This window comes from Coenobita brevimanus, chromosome 88, assembly GCF_032717465.1.
Source record: "Coenobita brevimanus isolate Jiangsu-jjx chromosome 88, ASM3271746v2, whole genome shotgun sequence".
NCBI lineage: Eukaryota > Metazoa > Arthropoda > Malacostraca > Decapoda > Coenobitidae > Coenobita > Coenobita brevimanus.
In genome coordinates this window covers 7,052,062-7,070,667 of record NC_137041.1, presented here as the reverse complement: position 1 = coordinate 7,070,667, position 18,606 = coordinate 7,052,062, and the positions used below count along the sequence as shown (strand labels likewise).

General features: G+C 44.1%; 1 protein-coding gene across 1 annotated transcript in view; it reads left to right on the top strand.

Annotated features, from left to right (window-relative positions):
- LOC145411189 (latrophilin Cirl-like) overlaps nucleotides 1–18,606 on the top strand; it is a 217,982-nt gene that overhangs the window by 165,238 nt on the left and 34,138 nt on the right. The window contains exons 10-11 of the mRNA XM_080281244.1: nucleotides 16,092–16,195; nucleotides 17,460–17,504. Of these exons, the coding sequence (XP_080137370.1) occupies nucleotides 16,092–16,195; nucleotides 17,460–17,504 (149 nt within the window). The remainder of the gene's footprint in view (nucleotides 1–16,091; nucleotides 16,196–17,459; nucleotides 17,505–18,606) is intronic.

Genomic DNA, 18,606 nt, shown 5'->3' with positions numbered 1-18,606 from the left:
GTATCATCACCCCATCTCCTTATCATCACCATCACTCCCATCATCACCATCATCCCCCTGTCATCACCATCACCCCCTATCATCATCCCGTCTCCCTATCATCCCGTCTCCCTATCATCATCCCGTCTCCCTATCATCACCATCACCCCCATCATCACCATCACCCCCCTGTCATCACCTTCACCCCCTATCATCACCATCACCCTCTATCATCACCATCATCATCTCCCGAGCGACAGACATCCCCTCGTATATCATTTGCATTGTTCATTTCCATACTGCAGCAGGGGGGAGGGGGGGGCAGAGGTAGAGAGGGAGGGAAGGAGAAAGGGAGTGGAGGAGAGGAGAGAAAGGAGAGGAGGAAAGGTAAAAGGAGGAAAGAAGGGGAGATGGAAAGGGAGTAGGAAGGAGAAAAGGAAGAATGGAAGGGAGGGAAGAAGGGAAGAAGGGACTGAGAGAGAGAGAGAGAGAGAGAGAGAGAGAGGGGCAGTAAGATTAATGGTAGGGAGGAAGGAAAGGGAGACTTGACAAAGGTATATGGAGAGAGAGAGAGAGAGAGAGAGAAAGAGAGAGGCAGGAGGGATGTAGGTATCAGATGGGGTGAGGATGCAGAGTGTTGTGAGTAGCTATGATTATGCATTACCCACCTGAGATTCTCTCTCTCTCTCTCTCTCTCTCTCTCTCTCTCTCTCTCTCTCTCTCTCTCTCCTGCATGCATCTTTTCCTTCTTTCCTACATACTTCCTTTCTCTCCCTCAACCCCCTCTCCCTCCAGTTTACCTTCCTCTACATCTCCCTCCCAACCTCCCTCCCTCCCTCCTTCCTTCCTGCCTGCCTGCCTGCCTGCCTTCCTTCCTTCCTTCCTTCCTTCCTTCCTTCCTTCCTTCCTTCCTTCCTTCCTTCCTTCCTACCTTCCTTCCTTCCTGTTTCCACTCCTCCTTCATCCTTTCTTTCCTATTCCTTCTCCATCTCCCTTCCTCCATCTCCCCCCCTCCCTTCCTTCATCTCTTCCCCCCTCCCTTCCTCCATCTCTCCCTTCCTTCCTTCCTCCATCTCTCCCTTCCTTCCTTCCTCCATCTCATTCTCCCCCCTTTCCTCCCTCTCTCCATCCCTCCCTAATCTACCTACCTACCTTCCATTACTCCTAAACCACCTCCTACCTCCTTGTTATGAATGCTTGGCACCTGCTTCCCTTCCTACCTACCAGTCTGCCTACCTTTCTGCCTACCTCCCTTTCTACCTACCAACCTACCTATCTTTCTGCCTACCTCCCTTCCTACCCACCAACTTGCCTATCTTTGTGCCTACCTGCTTTCCTATCTTTGTGCCTACCTCCTTTCCTACCTACCAGCCTGCCTACCTCCGTTCCTACCTATCAACCTGCCTATCTTTCTGCCTACCTCACAGCCTCCCTCCCTTCCTGCTCATCTCTCTTCCTTCCTTCCCTCTTTCCCATTGTACCTACCTACTTACCTTCCTACTTACCTAGATACCTACCAACCAGCCTGCCTACTTACCTAACTACCAATTTATTTTACTTTCTTCCTGTCTGCCTTCCTGCTAACCTATCTCCCTTCCATTACGTTCTGTCTGCATCTACCCTACCCCTCTCCCCTCTCTCTCTCTCTCTCTCTCTCTCTCTCTCTCTCTCTCTCTCTCTCTCTCTCTCATCGAAATCACGGCAAATTGAAATGGGAAGACGCCAATCAGCTCAGCACACAACTCCAGATGACACCCTTAGGCAGCCTTCCTATGTCGGTGGCTTTGAAGATTATTACTCTAGTTACCCCTCTCAGGTTTTCTCGTTTTCTGTCTTGTATTTTCTCTGCGTTTGAGAGAGAAAGGGGGAGAAACTGAGAGAGAGAGAGAGAGCGCATTTCCATTGCTTCTTGCCCTCTTTTCCTCGCTGTTTTCGTTTTCCATCGTCTGTGTCACTATTCCCCTTTTTCTGTCCTTTCTTCTCTTCCTTCCTTCCTTCCTCCCCTACTTTCATTCCATCTCTCCCTCCCGCCCTCAATTTCCTCTCCCTTCCTTTATTTCCTCCCTCACCCCGTCCTCCGCATCTTAAATCATCCATTCTCTCCCTTCTCTTCCTTCCCTCCATCCCTTCCTTCCCTCTCTCTCTCTCTCTCTCTCTCTCTCTCTCTCTCTCTCTCTCTCTCTCTCTCTCTCTCTCTCCTGCTTTTCATCCCTCCTTTCGTTAACTCCCCTGTTCCCTCCCTCGATATCCTCCTTTCCTCCCCTCATTTCCTCCATTCCTCCCCTCATTTCCTTCCCTCAGTTCTCAGTTATTCTCCCTTCATTTAACAACTCCACTCCCTCCTAGCCATGCTCCCTCCATCCCTTAGCTACAGCAATTCCATCTCTCCTTTCATCTCTGTTTCCTCCCTCACTCCTTTCATTTTCCTCCTCCTCCTCCTTCCCTACTCTCATTTCCTTGCTTTCACTAAATTCCTCTATCCTTTCCACTCCCCCCTCTCTCACTGCTCACCTCCATTCCCTCCTTGTTTCAACTTTCCCTCCCAGGATTTTCTTCCAGTCTCGGCTTTTCTACCTTCATTCTTCCTTCTTTGGCCTTCCTTCACCCGTTCCTTCCTTCTTTTACCCACTTCCATTCCATCTTTCCCTCTCATGCAATTATTTCTTTCCACCTTCCATCCACGGTGTCCCTCCTTCAACTTCCCTCCTCCTCTTCCCTCAGTCTTTCCTTCACTTCCCTCCATCACCTTCACACCCCTTCCTGAAGAGTAATGTCACAGGGGAGTTAGGAGGAGGGAGGGACAGAGAAGGTACAGACAGTGAAACGGAAGACAGTGAGCAGTGGTAAGATGATGGTCTGGGTAGGTAAGGGTAGGTTAATTACAGGGGCGGGAGGCAGGAGGATAAGGACAGATACAGTGCTCAGACGGTGAAACAGAAGGTAGATGTAGATTTTGGCTTAGGGCAGATATAATGCACAGATGGTGAAGCTGAAGGTAGTTGTAGTAGAGACGTGGTGTTGATTTAGGTAAGTGTTACGGACGGGCACTGGTTTGTGAGCGTCCACCCATCAAACTCATTGGCCGTCAAGGAACTAACAACAGATCCCACTGGCACTCTGGGAACTACCAAACAAAAGGCAAGTACAATACCACCTAAGCCACTGAGAAGCCATGGTGAACGGTGATGTCTCTCCTTCCCGATCCCCTTACTGTTTACTTGCTGTTCCATTCACCCCGAGTATTGTACAGAGCCCCGCAATCTCGGTCCAGAGAAAACACACACACACACACACACACACACACACACACACACTGTGTGTGTGTGTGTGTGTGTGTGTGTGTGTGTGTGTGCGCGCGCGCGCCCCTTTGTCTCATGGTGCTTGGGTTTTTATCAGATTCGTTTGGGTTCGAGAGTGACGGTCTGTTTGGCAACACTTTATATGGTGTATCGGTATTTGCTCCAGTCCATTATCTCCTTCACTACGCTGGCTTCTTTCCTAGGTATATTCTTTTCTGGGTATATTCTTTTCTAGGAATATTCTTTTCTAGGAATATTCTTTTCTGGGTATATTCATTTCTAGGTATATTCATTTCTAGGTATATTCTTTTATAGGTGTATTTTTTTCTAGGTATATTCTTTTCTAGATATATTCGTTTTTCGGTATATTCTTTTCTAGGTATATTCTTTTTTAAGTTTATTCTTTTTGGTATATTCTTTTCTGGGTATAGTCTTTCTAGTTATATTATTTTCTAGGTACATTATTTCTACCATTGACCAATTTATTTTTACCTCTTGAGAGACACTTCCACCTAACGTTAATATAAATAATTTCCTTTAAAGTCTTCAGTACAATGAGGAATCAGTTTACTATATTTTATTTTAAAGTCTCCCTTGAGTGACGTGAAATAATTGTAGAAGTGAAATCTTTAACTGGGATTCAGAAAACAGAAAATCAAGTCTTTAGCAAATTAACACACACACACACACACACACACACACACACACACACACACACACACACACACACACACACACAGTACCCGAATTGTGAGGTAAAAGAAAAATCGCCAAATGTAAGAAGGTTCAAAGATATTATTGGGGAAAAAAGTACGAATATTATGGCCTGACAGCGGAAAATTTGCTAAGATTAAGAGCAAATTTATAGATATTTTTGTGCGTCCCGGAAGAAGCTTTTTAGAGGAATTAAGAACAATTGAACAGAAAATTAGATCCATTTAGCTGCCAGTCTTGTCAGTGAATAAAATCGTCTGTTGTAACCTGAATAAAATCGTCTGTTACCTGAATAAAATCGTCTGTTACCTGAATAAAATCGTCTGTTACCTGAATAAAAATCGCCTGTTATTACTTGAATAAAATCATCTATTACCTGAATAATATCGTCTGTTACCTGAATGAAATCGTGTGTTACCTGAATAAAATCTTCTGCTGTTACCTGAATAAAATATTTGTCAACCTCTGTTGACAACTAGGGCCCGTTTTCTCAGATGTTAAGGAAGCACCCTAACACCTTTTCTTAAGCAATTTATTTTGCATATCAACCCTTGCTGACTTTATCAGTGTTATATCTCTTATTTTGCTTATGACACCATACTGTCATCTTCAGTGTTATATAAATCCTTCCTTTATCCCCATACTCTGCATAAGTAACGTACAAAAGTATATTGACCAGCCATATCCAAGCTCCCTAACACCTTTTCCTAAGCGATTTATTTTGCTTCTTACACCGTACTGTCCTCTTCTGGTATATAAATCCTTCCATTCTTGCCATACTCTGCATAAATAACGTATAAAAGTATATGAACCAGCTGTACCCAAGAAGAAATCTGTAAGGAAGAGGTGTTAGGGAGCATTCTTACCCGCCGAAAATATGGGCTGCGGATTTCTCTCAAGTGATGTGCAAAGAATCAATAGAAGAGGAGGATTCTTACGTAGGAATAAGAGCCAGGATGGTGGTTATGGTGACAGTGATGATGATGACGACGACGACGATGATGACGACGACGACGATGATGATGATGATGATGATGGTGGTGGTGGTGATTTATGGTGGTGATGATGATAAAGGATCGTCTGTGTTAGCTTGAATCAGAATACCCAAGCATACCAACAGCAGCGAAAGAGTTAAGAAAAGCGACTGAAAATGAGATGCATGGTATCAGGTGGTGTGGTGTGGTGCAGTGTGGTAGAAGGACCCACCACACCACACCACCACACAGCAGGGCCTTGTCTGCCATGGCCATTTGGTATGCGGCGCCTCACTTACCCTGTGTGCTGGGCGTTGGGTCTCCTCCCTCCCTCTGTCAGCCCCTTGTCACCCCACGGACACCGACGCCATCTTGGTTCGAAGGACTTGCTTGCTCAGGCTGGTGATGCATGTGAAAGACTTAAATAAAGGCTTTACATTAATAATAATTTAAATGTTAACTTTTCTAAGCTGGTTTGTTCATGCACCCCAGCACGAGAGAACTGAACGTGCTCATGTAACAAAGTGAAGATCATAGGAACATGTACATGCCCATCAGTATATCAGGGTCACTAAAACACCCTGAACAGCCATAACACATTTTCAAAGGACAGGGATTGCCATGAGCTGGAAGAAGGAAAAATGTTGCGTCTGGCGGTAGGTGAAGTAAATTGCATAAACAAGCTTGTGGTGCAGTTTCAAGGGCTGTCTTCACCTCGCTTTTGGAATTGGACTCAAAGGAGACACTTGACTTACCGTGAAGTTACTTTCCTGAAACTCGACCTTTTGCACTTTCTCCCTGTACCCCTTCCCCACCCCCTCCCTGTCGCTTTTGCACCCCCCCCCCCCAAAAAAAAAATGCTACCCCCTGCCCCCATCTCCTTGTTTCCCCTGTCGCTGGTCTGTGCTTGGGTAGGAATCCATAAAATTCACAAGTCCGTCTTGGATCTTTTTTCTCCTGTCTCCTCTGACCCCACACATGGAGAGGTGAATTAAGGAGGGAAAAGTTTCAGCGTTGATCTGAGGTTAATGTCCCCATGCTGAGGTGTACAGTGTGTGTGTGTGTGTGTGTGTGTGTGTGTGTGTGTGTGTGTGTGTGTGTGTGTGTGTGTGTGTGTGTGTGTGTGTGTGTGTGTGTGTGTGTGTGTGTGTGTGTGTGTGTGTGTGTGTGTGTGTGTGTGTGTGTGTGTGTGTGTTCCCTAGGTAAACATAGGGTGGGTTACACGATGGATATTTATAGACTCTGAAATTTCTGTTTGGCACTGATAGACTTGGTGGTAGGTGGGAGGCGTTTGTAGTGCTACCTTCAAGCGACTTTACACTGAGTGACAAGCCAAATGGTTTCTTGTAGGTCATGAAACCATTTGGTACGTTCAGTGGCAATCATATAATCAACAAATGGATGTCTGGTAATGTAATTGGTTAAGACGCTCCAGTAAGATGGGGCCAATAAGGATTTTAAGTCCAAGGAGGTAGCAACTGGTGACTCACCTTAAAGTACAGATGAAATGTAACCAGAACAACAGATCATAATAAACAAGATCCCACAGCAAAACAGTCTATTAGCAAACACGACTTCCATTAACAGGATCCGTAAACAGTGTCTCGGTAAACAGGATCCGTCAACAATACTCGTATCATAGAGCAAGTTAGGTATAAAAAATAATGTCAGTAAAGTGGGTATCAGTAAACAGGATTTCTGTCTTAATAAACAGGGTATCAGTAAACATTACCTCGATTAAGTGGGTGTTAGTAAAGTGGACATCAATAACAACTGAGTATCACTAAATAGGGTGTAGGATCTCATTAGTATCAGTGAACAGACGTCAATAAAGAGGCTTCATATAAAAATGATATCAGTAAACAGGATCTCAAATTGGATCTCATTAAAGAGGATCCCAATAAACAGGATTTCAGTAAACGTGATCTCAGGTGGATCCCAATAAATAGGGTCGAGAATCTTCATAAACAGAATTCTCGCAGCAAACAAGATCCTCACAGCTCAAACTTTAGACGTAAGGAGAGAGGGAAGGAGGCAGGCAGAGAAGGAGAGAAGAGGGAGAAAGTGAAGGAAGAGAGAGAGGGGAAGGGGTTTGAGATGAGAGGAAGAGAGAAGAGGAGGAGGCTGGGAGAGAGAGAGAGTGAGAGAGAGTCAACCTTAATGAAGCTGTCAGGAGTGGTGTGGGTCCCGGCAAGCGTCTCAATTAGCACTACAGAATGTCACCCACTCCCTTTGCTACCACCACGCCACTTCCTTTAACTGTAGCACCTTTTTCTTAGCGATTTATTTGTCGTACTACACATTAATTTTCTTTTTTGTGTTATTTACTGTGTTCTGACGACTGAATAATTTGATAAGGCATACATGAAAATCTTAGTGTGCCATGTCTAGAAATAAGTCGGTAAGAAAAAGGTGCTAGGGATCGTCCTTAGCCGACTTGAATACGGATCCTAGGCTTCATTAACCCTTTCAGTACGATGCTGTGTGATTTAGTGTTTTCTTTGCTACTATTAGATGATTTTTATTCAATTTAGGGATGCCATTTTGTGAACGGTTTGGAAATTATCGCTAAAACTATTACAGTATATCCTTTGATGGCGTCTTTTAGTTCATTCTTACCACCATCGGCCAATTTTATTCAAGGTGACAAAGCCTCTCATGGTGCCGCCTCCAATCCTATCCTATTCAGACTCACCCAGCCACTCCCCCACCCACTCACCCCCTGTCCACCCCTTTCACTTCTTCCCCTCCCCCCACTTACTATTCCCTTCTCTCTCTCCCTCCATACTCCAGCACATCCCCATCCACTCAACATTTTTCATTCTTTCTTGACTTGTCCAAACCCCCACCCAGTCACCCGCTATCCATCCCCACCCCTATCCCCAGTCCCTTTCACTTTCGTCCCCACCCATCCTTTCTCATTCTCACCTCACCCATTCACATCCTCATCCATTCCTCCCCCCTCCCCACACACAGCTACTCTCATACATACCCCGTCACGGTATTATTGTATAATTACTCCCGTACGGCACCGGACACATTTTCTTCCATTATCTTACTTTGAATATGATACTTAGCAACGCAGAGTGTGTCCTACCCGTCGCAAATTTCATTTTACTAGTTTAATTAACCACTAACTAATGTACCTGACAGAGGCGGGCGGACATGTTGACGAAGTGGAGGCTAGGATATTATGTGTGTTCGTGCGTGCGTTAGCAAGGGTAGGGTGTGTGTTAGTACGTGCGTTACCGCTGCGTGGGTGGAACTGCGCATGTAAGTCGGCTTCAACCAATCACATTCAATAGACAATAGCCAATCAAGTGCATCCTTTTCATTTCCCCTCGAATTTCAAATTTTGAAACTTCGTCAGTCCCCTGAACTAAGTCATTGCGCTCTGGCGGTCTGTAATTGGTGCGAGATAAATTACATGAAAGCTTTCGCTACGTTTTATGAAAACGAAGATAGTGCCATATCGTTCTTGAAAGACCATGGAGTAATTAGATCTACAGTTCCAAAGTGCCCAGAACATAATACAGAAAAAGACAAGATCTGGCGGTGCAGGCATACTTTATTTGAATAAGACCAAGAAAAGACGCAAGAAACGGACGACTCTCGCCCTGGACCATCGTATCTCAAGGTAAGCACTCCCCTAGGATAGGTTAGGTTAGGTTAGATTGTCAGGGGGGTCTGGGGGGCGGAGCCCCCCAGTTAGGAAACGGCCAGGCTAGGGGGTCTGGGGGACGGAGCCCCCCAGTTAGGAAACACGGCCAGGCTGGGGGGTCTGGGGGGCGGAGCCCCTCAGTTAGGAAACACAAGTTCGATAAGAAGCTTAAAATTATATTTTTCTGTGGTTTTTGATGCGATTTGAGTTGTTTTTTACTTCACTTTTTTGGGAAAATGCTTGATTTCACCTACTTGTCCAAAGTTCATGATTGGAAAAGAGGGGAAATGAGGCATTTCCGACGAAAATGAAGGTCAGAAACATTCGATATCGCATCAAAAACTGCCAGAAAAATATATTGCACTACCTAGGGGGTGTATTGTCCACTTGTAAAAATTTACCGGTTTAAGTATGGTTAGGTTAGGTTTATTTCAGCAAGGTTAGGCTTTTGCATGGAATTTTCATTTTCCCAGTATTTTCAGTGTAATTCATTTGAATTTGACCTTCATTTCTGTCGGAAATCACTCGTTTTTGCGTAATCCAACCTGCCAGAACCTCCTGTTCAACAGTGAAACATTGGGGGTGGGGGGGGTGTAACTCAAAAACGAGTGATTTCCGACAGAAATGAAGGTCAAATTCAAATGAATTACACTGAAAATACTAGGAAAATGAAAATTCCATGCAAAAATGGCGTGCGGGAGTAAAAGTAAAAATTTACCCAGTCACTAACCCATCCCTTCCCAAACTGTACTCACCTCATCCTCCGTCCACCCCTCACCCACCCACATTCATCTCCACCCTCATTCGTATTACTCAGCCTTTCTTGCCCATGCTATACTTACTCTCCCATCTTGTCCCGGAAATAGGCATCCCACTACCTCCCCATTCTCTCAATCCATGTACATCCCTCTCTCCCACTCCCCCATTCCCACTTCCTTACATGACCACTCACATTTCCTTTCACAGACCTAACCCTCCCGCTCACTCATTCCCAGATATAATCACACTCACTCTTACTCTCATCCTCAGTTCCATACATACTCATTCACCTATCCATTTCCAGACCTAATTATCCCATCCTTCTACCAGCCACACCCATCCAATTAGTTTCATCCATTCATCCCATATCCAGTCCCACCCCTCTAGCTTAATCAGTGCCCACACATAATCCTCCCATCCCAAGCTAGACAGAGCCATCCAACCTCCTCTCTACCCAGTCCTCCTTTATCCACCCTTACCCACTGACCCCCTTATCCGCCCCTACCCATTCACCCCCTTATTCACCCCTACCCACTCACCTCCTCATTCACCCCACCTCCTTACCCCCTTATCCCCCCATCTCTGCCGAGGTTAATAATCCCCGCTAAAGGCCGCCAATAACCGGTGGCCGTAACTAATAATTGTGGGCTCCAGGGAGCTCCCGCTGCTTACTGGGGACGCTACTGTACCACACGCAGACAGACCCCTTACCTTCACCTCCATCTCCCCGACACCCACTCCCTACCCCCCCCCTACCCTCAGCCTGACAGCCCTTACCCTAACCCTCCTTACCCTCACCCTCCTTACCCTCTCTCTCATTACCCTCACTTCCCCACTCTCCTTCCCCTCACTTCCATCCCCATGCGTTCACCCTTACGTGTACTCGTACACGGGCGCACTTTAAAAATGTTCACTCACCATTCACACAGCAGGACTCCTCATTCCCACGTACACGCACATACTCTCACGCACATGCACACGTAGGTCTCATTCACCAAGCGAGTATATACGAGTAGCAGCAGGCCCTCTGTCCCTTCACCGTCCTCCTACACACAACGCACACCCATATACACACACAGAAGCGCTCTCTCCCCCCACCCCTCACACGCACACTCAAACCCGCTATTCTCCCTCCTCCCATACGGAACCCCCCATTGCTCAGCCATCCCCTACCCACCCCCATAGAATTGCCCCATCTCATAATCTCATAAGGTGTGTCTTCAGGGTTATGAAGTCGTCCCCTTCGCTTCCCCTGATGTGTGGGGCGGCTGTTGCGGTGGTGGTGGTGGTCTGGCCTGTCTTGTCTGTGGGTACAGGTGCAGTCAGGGTGCTCTTGATGGACACGAATTGCTGCTGTTACTGATTATTGGTGATCATGGTACGGATCGGAGGTTATTTTGGCATGGATTGTAGGATGGTGATGTGGACCCAATCTCATCAGGACGTGAAGTTGGTGGACTGCAGAGTGACGTTGCTTTCTTCCTGCAGTCCACCATCCTCCTTTCAGCGATAAGGAGGAAGTTGTGGACCTTTGTACAACCGGGATTTGAACCGTTTGTTTATCGGTGAACTGTGGCACTCATTGCAGTGAATATCTTGTGTTGATGTGATAATGGTTTTGGTATTGATATTTAATAAGACTGTAATTACATTCTGGCGTTCTTTGAGGCTGATTTTTTTACTGATTGTGGGTAATTTTTGGTACTGATTCTACCAACACCAGCACCATTTCAACTTCATCCAACTGTATACTAGCACCACTACAACCTTCACTTTCATCGCTGCCATCACTGTCATCGTCCTATCTCCCAGCTGCAACATCATCTTAACCCCAAACCACCCACATCATCATCCCCACTCAAAATCCCCACCACCAGTACCACAACCACTATTTCCAACCCTTATCCCCCCTCCCCTAGCCATCTCAGCCCCCAAACCTCCTCCACCACCACCACCACCACCACCACCACCACCACCACCATCCTTACCTTTACATTCACCCCCAACATCTCACCCCTCACTACCCTCACCCTCACCGCCCCCAACATATCCCCAGAACAACCTCCAACATCTCACCCCTTACTACCCCACCATCACCGCCCCAACATATCCTCAGAACAACCCCCACCTTCTCCCCCACCCACCTAACCCAGTAATCCTTTCTTCACAAGTTTCCCAAGCGTATATCTGCTCCCGGTAATCCCCACACGCCCATAATTCCTCTGTGTTGCGGCCTCCAACTATCGGGGGATTTATCGTCTGGGGGACATGAGAGAGAGAGAGAGAGAGAGAGAGAGAGAGAGGCTGGAACGATGGTTGATATGGAGGATTGAAAAATGGAAAAAAAGGAGAATCAGCAAAGGATGTGTGTGTGTGTGTGTGTGTGTGTGTGTGTGTGTGTGTGTGAGAGAGAGAGAGAGAGAGAGAGAGAGGCTGGAACGATGGTTGATATGGAGGATTGAAAAATGGAAAAAAAGGAGAATCAGCAAAGGATGTGTGTGTGTGTGTGTGTGTGTGTGTGTGTGTGTGTGTGTGTGTGTGAGAGAGAGAGAGAGAGAGAGAGAGAGAGAGGCTGGAACGATGGTTGATATGGAGGATTGAAAAATGGAAAAAAAGGAGAATCAGCAAAGGATGTGTGTGTGTGTGTGTGTGTGTGTGTGTGTGTGTGTGTGTGAGAGAGAGAGAGAGAGAGAGAGAGAGAGAGTACCGCAAATAAGTACCGTAAGATTTTTTCCCCGATTTCCTCCCCCCCCTCTTCTTGTCGAGAGTAAGATTGGAAACCCGGAATTAAATTTGTGTGGTTCTTCCTTTTCCCTGGCGTCCCATTCTTCCCTGTACCGTCGCCTCTTTCCCTTCTTCAGACATAGTCATCCTTTTCTTCTTTCTTGGTGTATATTTTTTTTCTTTCTTTTCTTATTTTTTCTTATTTCGAAACTCAGTGCAATATCTTAAAACTGGAGTGAAAAAAAGTGTTGTTAAAGGGGTAAATGATTGGATTTTTACCTCTTTCCTACGGGCGATTGTCCTTCGTAAACTAAATGTTATCGTTTGGTGTTAGAAATAAAAATAATAATAATATTAAGAAGAAGAAAAACGAAACAAGTATATATGATAAATAAGAATAACCCAAATTAATTTCAAAATCTACATATTGAGAGAGAGGGAGAGAGAGAGAGAGAGAGAGAGAAATAAAGAGACTGGGGCTACAGCTTCATAATTCAGGGAGGAAGAGTTATGCATAAGCGATTCCCAATGTCCATAAAACGCCCACAGCATCCGGGTGTGAGCAAGGCACGCTCTCTCTCTCTCTCTCTCTCTCTCTCTCTCTCTCTCTCTCTCTCTCTCTCTCTCTCTCTCACACACACACACACACACACACACACACACACACACACACACACACACACACACACACACACAGATAGATAAATGGAGACAGACAGAGGAGGAGGAGGAGGAGGGAGTAATGAGTGAGAGAGTGAAAGCGGGAAGCAGGAGAGTTAGGATGTGAGTGAGTTAGAGTGAGGAGGGGGGGGAGGGGAGGAGCAAGAGTTACCTGAGTTGAGAACAACCAAGTTTGAGGAAGTGTCAGCAAGTTAGAGAGAGAGAGAGAGAGGGAGAGAGAGAGAGAGAGAGAGAGAGAGAGTTGCAATCAGACGTGGGACAGAGTGATATGAAAGAAATTTATAGGAAGATAGTTAAGTATTAGTAATTATAATGGTAAAGTAATAGATTAATACAGATAGATATTGTGATTGTTTATGGATAGATAGAAAGTTAGGTTAATAGATACATATAGATATACCGTACAGTGGTAGATAGATATAAAATGATGTAGGAGAATGAGGGGATGCGATTGTGTGTGTGTGTGTGTGTGTGTGTGTGTGTGAGAGAGAGAGAGAGAGAGAGAGTATTGGTAGTGGGTAGTACGGTATCAGTGCAGGAGGGGTATTGGTAAAGGAAGTATTGGAGGAGGAATAAGCGAGAGGGCGGAGGAGTATATGGAAGTTTGAAGTCGGTTGGCTGGCTTCGTCGGGGATTCTCTCTCTCTCTTTCTCTCTCTCTCTCTCTCTCTCTCTCTCTCTCTCTCTCTCTCCTGCCTCACAAATTTGTTGTCATTCTACTCGGAGGTCTATGAGGCAGTAGATAGCGATAAAGCTTACGATGTTATTTATCTGGACTTTAGTAAAGCTTTTGATAGAGTCCCACACGAAAGGTTAGTTAGAAAGGTTCGAGCACACGGTATAGACGGCGATATCTTAAAATGGATAGAATCCTGGCTGAAAGGACGAAAGCAGAGAGTATTAATAAATGGAACTAAGTCGGACTGGGGATTAGTAACTAGCGGTGTACCACAGGGTTCAGTACTCGGTCCCTTATTATTTATCATATATATAAATGATCTAGACTTAGGAGTCAATAGCAGAATCAGCAAATTTGCCGACGATACAAAAATAGGGCGTATCATTAACTCGACTGACGATTGCCATAACTTACAAAAAGACCTCGATACATTGTCCAAATGGTCTAAAACTTGGCAAATGGGATTTAACGTTGAAAAATGTAAAGTACTTAACGTAGGCAAGACCATTGGAGATACTAAATACAGCTTAGATAACAAAGAAATTAGCAAATCGGAATGCGAGAGAGATCTAGGAGTTATGATTAGTAACGACCTTAAACCTAGGCAACAGTGCATTAATGCGAGAAATAAAGCAAATAGGGTCCTAGGATTTATTTCGAGAAGCGTGAGCAATAGATCATCTAAAGTAATACTGAAACTTTATCTAGCATTAGTAAGGCCACATTTAGACTACGCAGTACAATTTTGGTGTCCTTACTATAGAATGGATATTAATTCGTTAGAAAATGTACAGAGAAGAATGACTAAAATGATACATGACGTCCGGAACCTGTCATATGAAGACAGACTGAAAAGACTAAGTCTGCATTCGCTAGAGAGGCGTAGAGTAAGAGGAGACTTAATTGAGGTGTTTAAGTGGATGAATGGTATAAATAAGGGAGATATTAGCAAGGTACTTAAAGTGAGCATACAGGATAGAACTAGAAATAATGGTTTCAAACTAGAAAAATTCCGTTTCAGAAAGGAAATCGGTAGAAATTGGTTTGGTAATAGAGTAGTAGACGAATGGAATAAGCTACCTAGTAAAGTAGTTGCTGCCTCTTCCATTGAGAGTTTCAAGCATAGGCTAGATAAGCATATGACAAATAAGGGGTGGATATAGAATAAAGAAAATATTATAACCAATACTAATTCAAAAAAATTTTCTTTTCAGGTTACACTATGATAGTCTCTATTCTCCTTTCACACTTTCCTGTAAAATGTCCACGCCAGTTTTTCTATACGGCGTGGTGTTCTTTCTGACTTTTTCCTGCCGGCTTCGGCTGGAGGGTTTGGAGGGCGGGGGAGAGCCTTCTTCTTTGCTATCCTTATCTCATTCTAGTAGTTCAGTTACCCTTCTAGGAGCTGCCTAGCATGGGCCAACCGGCCTACTGCAGTTATCCTCTCTTCTTATGTTCTCTCTCTCTCTCTCTCTCTCTCTCTCTCTCTCGTTTTACCTTCCTTTCATTCATTTAACTTCCCTTCCTCCTTTTTTTTCGCATCTCTCCTAATATCTTTTTCTCTCCTTCCTTCGTGTTCTCTCTATTCCTCATTTTGCGATCTCTCTCCCTTTTCTTCTTTCCCCTTGTTTGTATTTTCCTATATCCTCCCATTTTTGTCTCGCTGTCTCCAACTTTCACACATTTCTCTCCCTTATATTCCTCTTCCTCCATCTTCTCCATCTTTCTTCCCTCCCTGCTCCCTTCCCTCCATCCCATCTCCCTTCCCTATTCTCCCCTCGTTTCTTCCCCTTCTCCCGCGTCACACAACTTCCCCTTAACTTTGATCTCGCTTTCCTCTCCCTTTACCTCCCCTCCCCAGTCCCTTCACCACACTCCTTCCCTCTCTCCCCCTTTTCCCCTCACAAGACACATTCCCTCTCCTCCTTCCCCCCTCCTCTCACCTCCCATCAGATTATTTATGCATTACTTCATATTATTCTTTCTGCTTTTATTATTTAGCTAAGTCCTTTTGTGTAGCTTAAGTAGTGTTTATAAGGTAGGCGTCTAGTGAATTTTTTTTCGACTTATGCTACTATTATCCAGTAAAATTTCTTGTTTTCTTTCATTTCTTTATTCGGGCGTCTGTTCATGTTATTCTTGGTGTTATTTTTGTCTGGCATACGTAGTGTTCTTCAGTTAGGCAGCTTTTGCTTGTGTTTTGGAGTTACAGTAAGTGAGATGTATTTGGTGTTATATATTTATTTGTAGCTGATTGTTTTTGTTACATTTCGTTCATTGTTTTCATTATTTTGCACCGTCGTCTGTTCTGTTTTCATTCGGACTTACGCGAAAATTCCTCACACTTTTGTATTGGCGTTTTTCTATTTCCTGACGGTACAGATTTCGTTGATGATGATGATGATGATGGTCCTTCCTTTCTGTTTCTAGATTCAACCCCCATCTTTGAAATAATGGGGAATTGAATGATGATGATGATTATGATGATGATGTATTCATGTTTTCATCATGGGATGAGGATATTGACATAAAATTGACGGTAGCGTATTTACTCCCCTTTCGTCATTTTCTCAACCATTTTCTTTATATTTCGTAATTGACTTTGTTCTGTTCATTTTCCAGGCCAACTCTGTGTTCCTGGGTATGTCTCTGTTCATCATGTGTCGCCATGCCAACCTCTCTGCCTCCCTCAAGAACAAAGAACACACCAAGCTAGCGTCTGTCAGGTAAGTGTGTGTGTGTGTGTGTGTGTGTGTGTGTGTGTGTGTGTGTGTGTGTGTGTGAGAGAGAGAGAGAGAGAGAGAGAGAGAGAGAGAGAGAGAGAGAGGTTGAGTTGAGAAAGTTTGGGAGTGAGAGGGAACGTGTGTAGGATATAGGTGGGAGAGTGGGTGGTAATGTGAGGGAGAAAGTGTGTAGGAAGAAATTGAGAGAGTGAATGGATGGAAGAAAGTAAGATAGGTAACAAGAGATGGCTAAGGGAACGAGAAGAGAGTGGAAGGAGAGGAAGTGGAAAGAAGTTGGGAAATGTAAGGGAAGAAGTGGAAGCGAAAGGATAGAAAGACTTGACCGGAAAAGAAAAGAGGGGCTAGAGAGGAACATAGAGAATAATGATGAAGAATGGAAGCTGTGGAGTAAAAACTAGCTTGTGGCAGAGATGATGTTGCGAAAATAGGTAATTCTGTTTCTTTTAATTAATTCCATTGACATTTCCTTTGGCCTCGTTGTTTTATGGACACGTGTTTTCACACTCTTTAACCTTTCCCTCTGGCATATATATCAGGTAACCTTTATTTCCTGTAACCTTTGGAGAAGTTTCTCTCATTACTATTTGTTGAAAACTTATGTAATCAAGCAGTTTAGCTTTAATTTTGTACATCATTTTATCTTTGATTAACCTTAGTAGCTAACTTAATTTGGATAAGTTTTCTTTAGTAACCCTTAAACATTTAGTAGTCACGTTTCCCCCTGCATTTTCCTACCAAGAATATGACACATTATCTTTGTTACGTTTCAACATTACTGTTAATATATTTGTTAAAAACAAGCCCCATATGGTAGGAAATTTATCTACAGAAAGTCAGCGTGAAGAAAGTTTAGCCATATTATAAAGCTTATGATTTGATTTGTTGGTGGTAAAATCTGATGCAGACGGATGCTGTCTGAAGATTGAGGGTTACTCTAATGTCTTCACTTCTTTTGCTAAATTAAATAGTTTTAAGTTGCATATTTTCACATAAACTAACCTAACTTATGTAGAAATCTAATGTAGTCCATGTAACGTAGAGGGTCAGTAGGTGGCTGTCCATATTATTAGTGATGATGCAGGTGAATCAAAAGTCATATGGTGTACTAACAAACTTCCCTCTGCCTCTCCATTCAACTCATCTATTGTGGTCATCATCTGGTGAAACTGCTGCTTCGGCCATAATTATAACTACTACTACCACCATTGCCGCTACTACTACTGTGGTGATGGTGACGTCTGTACAGTGCTGGGGAGGAGGATGCTCTCTGCTCCAAAATCCAGAGACATGTGTAAGATGCAGAGTGGTTATGAGAGTGGCTTGCAGAACGATCGAAGACGTATATATGCGTCCACTGCCTGTCTGTCTGCATCGGGAGTCCAAATGAACCTACCCTGCACTCAAAACCTGTCCCCAAAATTTCTCATATATCTTTTTAGCACACCTCACTGGGTGTGGACGATAATGCACCTTCCTATTTTCAAACATGTAACCCACCTCCAGCCCAGCTGATAACGTCATCAATAGCCTCCTCTTATGTTCGTTTTTGTAATATGGAAATTCAGTCCTTAACTCATACTTTTAGGAGGATGGTTCAGAGTGTGGGCAGGTGGTATGGGTCCTAGTCTCTTGTCACTTGCTTTCTGGGGGATTTAAAGTACTGTTCTCGTTGACAATGGATTCCTGGTAGCACCTCTTCCATAGCAGTAGGTTTTGTATATTACACTTACAGCTCACATGGACATACTGTGCATTAATACTTCACTAGAGGATTTTGATACTCATGAAAGCGTTTCATTAGTTTTATTTAGCTTTTGGTTGCAGTCTGGAATCTGCAGACTTACCAAAAATCACTGGACGCCACATGGTTCATGGTACTGTTAGCAGCAAATGCTCTGATACTGTTTTTCTCTCCTTGGAGCTTTGACACTCAGTTTGGTGAATCTGCACCAAGCTACACTGATGACTTATTTAGACACAGATCAGTTTCATTAGTGTCATGTGTTGTAGAACTGTGTGACTGATTTTTCGAACTCGATGGAGAGGAAGGCACGTGAGGTGACATGACTTTGATGCCAATACTATCTCAGTGAGTTGTCTGTTTGCCTTCTAGATGGTTACTGCTTGGGAGCATGGTGGAACAAAAGTTGTGTCAAAATATGAGATATATCGACCAAAACTTTTACACAAAATTATGGAAATGCCACTTTAAGATTTCCAAACGAGAAACAAAAGTATGCATTTTAGAAATGAGACACCACGTTAATATGTATAATCCCGAAAGTGTTGAGGTGTAATGTGCAGAATATCACAGAAAGAGATGGTACGAAAGCTCCAAAGCTTATAAGAATACTGCTCATAGACACACATGGCCAGCTCATTCTGCAGCTGTA